This window comes from Camellia sinensis, chromosome 1 (genome assembly GCF_055761805.1).
Source record: "Camellia sinensis isolate YWXY chromosome 1, ASM5576180v1, whole genome shotgun sequence".
Lineage (NCBI taxonomy): Eukaryota > Viridiplantae > Streptophyta > Magnoliopsida > Ericales > Theaceae > Camellia > Camellia sinensis.
In genome coordinates, this window is record NC_138961.1 from 243946496 (window position 1) to 243952824 (window position 6329).

The window sequence follows — 6329 nt, forward strand, 5'->3', positions numbered from 1 at the left end:
ACCCGCTGGAACCACATCTTCCTCATCTCCTCTCTTCATTGATCCTCTCTACTTCTACCTCCCCTATGTCAGCACCCCCGCCTGCATGAGCACCGTGTTAGGAATTGACCCTTCCTAACCAAGATCGGTGAGACACGAAATAACAAACAAAGAAGAAAAAACGAATCAAACAAATCATACACACAAGAATACAAGGATTTACATGGTTCACCCCAGAATAGGACTACGTTTACGGCTGCTGTGATTTTCAATATGATTGGAAAAAATACAACTCTCTTAACCTAAAAGAGACACCCCTCATCTAGTTGGTAGCCAAAACTAACTATACAGCGACCAAAATATTTTTTAATTGCTAAAAATAATTTTTTGGCGACCAAAAGATAAAAACTAAATTTTTGTTTTTCATTCAGCGAGTAAATAATTTTAGTAGCTAAAACTAATTATACAACGACTAAAATATTTTTTAGTCTCCAATAGTGGCATTTTTAGTGACTAAAATTTTTTTTAGTTGCCAATAATCAATATACCCCGACTAAAAAAAATTAGTAATTAAATATTATACTTTTGCCGACTAATATAATTTTTGATAGCCAATTCCACAACCTTTGGCAACTAAATTGTTTTTAGTCATTAAAAGTGCATTTTGTTGTAGTGTTAATAATAAAAATCCAAAATTTGAAATGTGTGGATTAAATTTTTAAAAATTCTGAGCACTTTCGTAAATAATTTTTGAAATGCATAACATTTCCACACTTCTTAAATGAGTACATTTTATTTATATCTTACTACCATACATAACTGAGGAATGAAAGTCTAGTTCAGGCATAAATATCTAGAAATCAAACAAGATCATTATCATTGCTTTCATTTGGTGTGACTGAGCCCATAATGGACCCTTCAAAAAAATTTGCTAGACTGTGTCAACTATATTTACAAGTGAACAGATCATTTGTATCCACACAAGAATATTAACAAAAAAAAAAAAGAAAAAGAAAAAAAGAATCAGCAATGTGTTTATCATTACTGATCTACCATAAAATTTAAGACAAATTGTCATACGAAGAATCCTAACTAACCTCCAATTAGTTCCTTTCATCCTTCACCGATTTGATCATGACTCCTCCACAGCTTCATACTAAACTAATCATCCTCTCGGATTACAGAGAAATCAGGTTCATCCGGCTTAAACAACTTTGGCATTTTTAGGCTAGCAGTCGGTTCGACCAGCTGAACCTTCTGGATAACCCCTCTTCTCGTATTTGCAGCAAACTTCGAAGCCAAAATTGTGGCTCCAAGATGCTGAACGTTGTTTGGATTATCAATCAATGGGCTCTCACTGCTCTCATCATAATAATTGTCATCATCTTCCCCGTTAATGTAGCTACTTTCCCCGTCTGGGATTAAAGCATAGTATAAACTCTCTTGTTGAGCCAATTCCCTGGCCAGTTTTTTCTTTTGGTACCTTCTCCAAGCAGCTTGTAGAAAACAAGCTCCCCATGTCCTCCACTGGTGTGAATAGTATCTGAATGCGTGCTGGAGCTTCTTGCTATGAAGATGCTTGAACTGATTCGCAACGAATTTCAGATCTTCAGCACGAAGTGCAAAGGCTTCAACTTCAGAAAGTGTTCTGACAGTTCGAGTTGAAGAAGGCAGGTTCAGACTCGAGTTGGGCATCAAGGCCCATGTTAGTAACTCTTCACCACAGAAGTCACCGGGTCTGAGTGTGATGGAGTTGAAAAATCCGGACCTTCCTCCATTGGTTGTGGAGCTCTCTAATTGTCCCCTAATGATAAAGAGCATCTCATTTACTGGATCATCCTCTCGAACAATGTAGGTGCCTTGTGTACTCAACGATGAGACCAAGCGTTCACATATGGCATCAAGTAGCTGATCATCCATTTGTGAAAAGAATGGGACCTGTAAAATGAAAGAATGATAAATAAGCTGTTTTTAACAACTCGGTCAGAGTAAATATACTTATTCGCTCAAACTTGATGGATGTAAACATGAACAACAATCACATTAAAGTCTACCAAACAAGACGTACACGCCGAACAAGGTTAAGACATAGATGCCGTTGAATTTGACGACGGAGGTCTAGAGGCAAGGACTGCAAAATAGATTCTTCATTAACTCCTCTTGTGGCTAGCCATTTATACTGAACAAACCGACGGACACGTTCTTGCAATTCTGGAGGTAATTGCCGGTGCCTCATCCACTCCTCTGTATCTCTTCGTTTTACCCTCCATTCTTCAAGTCTCACCGTCATAGATTGCAAATAAGTCTTCAAGGAAAAAAAGAAGAAAATGATTAAATTCCATCCAGTATTTTAAGTTAAATCATCAATAAATGATATATAACCCATACAAGCTCAGAACAGTTATTCAAGGGATGGTTTGCTAACTTTTTTCTGGAAGATTACTCAAGTTCTCTGTTACTCATTGTCACTATTTTGGTTTATCTATCAGACATTTATCGAAACAGTAAGCCTACAGTGATAATCTGCCAAACTTACAGTGATAATCTGCCAAACTAACAGTCTAATACGTTTATAAGTTAATGTTGTCAACCATTACTAATCACTTTATAAATACCCACACGCAATAACAAATGATGTATGCAAAAATACAGGTAGAATAGAAACTTAAAATATGCGGCTTATGTATGCTTAAAAAACACGAGCTAAATGCATATGTGCATCCATATTTACTTCAATTATTTGGATTAAATTGTTCTGGATGAGTATAATTAAAGTGACACCTTTGAGTTACCACAGTGCGATATTTTACATAATCAAAGGTACTCGGCTAACTAATTTCTTGCTTTTCATAATCATATGCACATGGAATGAATGTGTACACCATGTTTCAAAAATGAGAGCACATTTACAGAGACTAGGAGCCTAATGCTGTATTTCTTACATAAGTAGATCCAACAGATTAAAAGCATACCAAAATACATTAGAGGTGTCCTAGATGCTTATTATCGGAAGCCAGCAACAAGTGCATATTATATCAAACCCTACAATGACAACCATCACTACATCAAGTAACGACGAGAATTCAAACGGATGCAGAAAATATTACCTGCATTTGGCCTATCAACTGTGCGAATAGAATCAAACCCCCAATGCATATAACGATGCAAAACGATGTCTCACCGATATAAATGCTTGTCGTCAAATTCTGTCCATATGAACTGCAAGGCAGGTTATAAGCATGAAAACCAAATTAAGAATTTTAGACATAATCACTAAATATAACAAAATTTATTATTCACTACCAAGCAAAAAGTATGCTCCTATCAACAGTGAGCAACTGAATGCTCAACTGAATATCAAACTATTGATTATAAGCATTTTCAGACACCTAGAGTTTATGAAAGTCAGAACTAGATAATCAATTGATTACATCCACCATTTTGAAAAACTACCAAAAATCCTCAAGTCAGAGGTCTCCCAAATAACCATAGGGTGGACATCAAATCCTTGCCAAGATACTTCCGATGGTATACCCACAGTGATTAAGTCCAGTGAGCATGTATGTTCCTATCTAGACATTAAACTGATATTTCATTGAAACACACCGGTAAAAAGTTGCATGTGTAGTTCAAAATATGCCCTAACTCATATAATAGAGTTACTAACTAAAAAAATGAAAAAACGATGTCAAACAAACAAATCGGGGGGAAACAAAAAACAAAAATAAAAACAAAAACAAAAACAAAAACAAAATATTCAACACGGTGAGGAACAGACCTTAAATTTCTTAAACCCCACCATAGGCAATAAAGATACTTTTCAATGAAAGGTGACGAAGCAACTTCGTTTGTAAAAGCATCTGAAAACATTCCAAACTTAAAATCGGTATCATCTTTCTTTGCATCACAACGAGCAATTGCACGTGTGGCATTTAGCCAACGATTTCGTTCAGGTTGATCTAGACTGTTACAATCCAGATAATTAAGGACACATGATGCAACTGCATTCTTTTCATTTTTGCACTCAAGTCTCCAGCAGGAGTGTTGCCGCCCTATGGACAATAGATACCACGACGCTCCTAGTACCTGACAACAATAAATGACAAAGATCAGTTGGTGATTTTCTGTGTGTTATTCACTGCCAAAAACAAGATTGTACTCTGGCAACTTTTAAAAAAAAAATGATAACATGACAGGCAAAAAGGGCGATCTGATGTTTACATGACTGGCTAGCATGTAAAGAAGGAGATTGTATGCAGCTCCTGCCCAAGCAGTCCTGGCAATGGCGCCTGTAGTTTTTATAATCCTCTGGTTCAAGGGAAAAATGAGAAACAATCTAGGAATATACTGAATGAGAACAATGAGAGCAAGAGTATTGTTAGCATGATCAGCTCTGGAATTCCTTGTTGCTGGAATTACAATCCAGATGAGAATCTGCAACACAAGAAAGTTACCGGAAATTGAACTTTCAACCATGAAGCATAATAATTTTGAAAATATGTAAAGCAAAAATTTTGACCAACTTTTGCCGGACAACTTAACCAATTCAAACAAATTCTGTGCTTAATTAAGCTTCTGATCTGCCACTCTTGTATGCAAGCTCGTAGTGTGTATTGACCCTGTTTTGTACATTCAACTCGTGAAATAATTGTAAGTGTAAATTTCACTTTACCCGTCGTGGTTTGGAAATAATTACGTGGTTTGTGAATTAAAGTGCGCCGTCAGACCCATTAATTGCTTAAGTGAAAAGATGAATACTTGAAGCGTGATTTAACTCTTACATTATTTAGAAATGAGCACATAAACCTTTTATATCCCATCACATGTTTCATACTTGCTGTTAACATGATAGATACCTGACCGTGCTATTTAGTCCACAAACCAGAGATTATGTAAACGGCACATGGATCAAACGACAAGGTTAAAGTCAAATTTGCCCTAATTACAATTAGGGTTCATCCTAGGCAACAATTGTTAATGCCAGTACTTGTCTTTCTTTTCAATATCATTCCTTAAAAACAAAATTGTAACTTTCCCCTTCTAAATTCATGTCATAAAAATTAGACGAAACGAAAAATTGCAAAAAACTCAAACAATTACCAACAGGAAGAGCGAAAATGAGAGAAATGGAAGGACTTGCCTGAGGTAAAGGAAGCGTAGCGGCGAGATCGATAAGGAAATCGGACTTCAAGTAACGCATGGCGATCTGATGAGCGTCCATGACGAGCTCACCCCTGCCAAAAACCCTAGAACTAGGGGCAACAAAGGCGGTGCGAAACTTGATGAGCATGTGGAGCAAGTAGAAGAGATCGGCGAGGGTACGGAAGAAGGTGATGGCGACGCCGAGAGCGGTGTCGGTGCTCATGCAGGCGGGGGCGCCGACGTAGGGGAGGTAGAAGTAGAGAGGATCGATGAAAAGAGCGATGAGAGATGAGATGAGGAAGATGTGGTTCCAGAGGGTGACGATGTCGCCGTTGGGGTCGAGGATTTGGTAATGCCATAGGATGTGGAACTGCTCCGAGATGGTGTGAGAAGAAGGTCGACTGAGGTGGCGGAGGTGAGAGGCTGGCCTGCTGAGTATTCTATTCATCTTCTTCCATGGCGGACTCCGATGGGGATCGGATTCCGAGAAGAGGAGGAGGAGTTATTTTAGTTAAAAAAAAAGAATTTTAATTTAATTTTTTTGTTTTTTTTTTTTAAATAAAAAAATTAAAGATTATTTGGAAAACAAAAATGGGGAGAATAGAATTGATGGTGGGAAGTTGGTTGGAACAGGGAGAAGGGGGTTACCGTTGGGTTGGTGGTGAATTGAATTGGATAACGGCTAAAGGGGTTTGCAATTTTGACAGTTGAGGTTTTCGCGGGAAACGGGAGAGAATGCGTGGATTTTTGTGTGTCAGAAGCTGGGCCTCCCACGAGACAAATGATGCGTGTCGTCTTGGACGGTTCGGATCAGTGGGCCTCACACGTCCAACTGTTGCAAAATCGCAAAGCCTATGTGGTATAATTTTATTTATATTTTTTTGACATTACTGTTTAGTTAAACAAAAAATAACTAAATATTTTTATATTATTTTTAAAAAAATCATTTATCTTTAAAATTTTCGTAATCTTTTTAACATATTCAAGATTTTTAAATAAATATTTTAATTTACTAAAAAATTATAAATAATATTTTGTTGGGACCGACATTTGAAAGGAGTAACATCGAGATCCAAAGAGCTCGATGCTGATGACAATGATGATGATAAAGAAGAAGAAGATAATAGTGATGAATTAGGGAAGAAACAAGACATAACAAAAATTTCAAATGACATATGATAAAGATTCAATTTTTTCTCGTACTAAGC

General features: G+C 37.0%; 1 protein-coding gene across 1 annotated transcript; it reads right to left on the reverse strand.

Moving 5' to 3' along the window:
- Nucleotides 1–831: 831 nt before the first annotated feature.
- Nucleotides 832–5874, reverse strand: LOC114296153 (cyclic nucleotide-gated ion channel 18-like). The gene is made up of 6 exons (XM_082900233.1): nt 5120–5874; nt 4201–4413; nt 3758–4065; nt 3087–3198; nt 2048–2284; nt 832–1917 (listed from the first exon to the last, which is right to left on the reverse strand). Exons 1-6 carry the CDS (start codon nt 5567–5569, stop codon nt 1141–1143), a joined length of 2097 nt encoding a protein of 698 aa, XP_082756359.1. The 5' UTR covers nt 5570–5874; the 3' UTR covers nt 832–1140.
- Between the last annotated feature and the right edge of the window lie 455 nt (nt 5875–6329).

Excerpts from the sequence above, each read along its gene's own strand:
- LOC114296153 (XM_082900233.1), bottom strand. The coding sequence starts at position 5,569 with ATGAATAGAATACTCAGCAGGCCAGCCTCTCACCTCCGCCACCTCAGT. Across the intron at positions 3,199-3,757 it reads TGGGGTTTAAGAAATTTAAG|TTCATATGGACAGAATTTGA; the intron begins GTCTGTTCCTCA and ends CCTGCCTTGCAG. Across the intron at positions 1,918-2,047 it reads GTCTTAACCTTGTTCGGCGT|GTCCCATTCTTTTCACAAAT; the intron begins GTACGTCTTGTT and ends TTCATTTTACAG.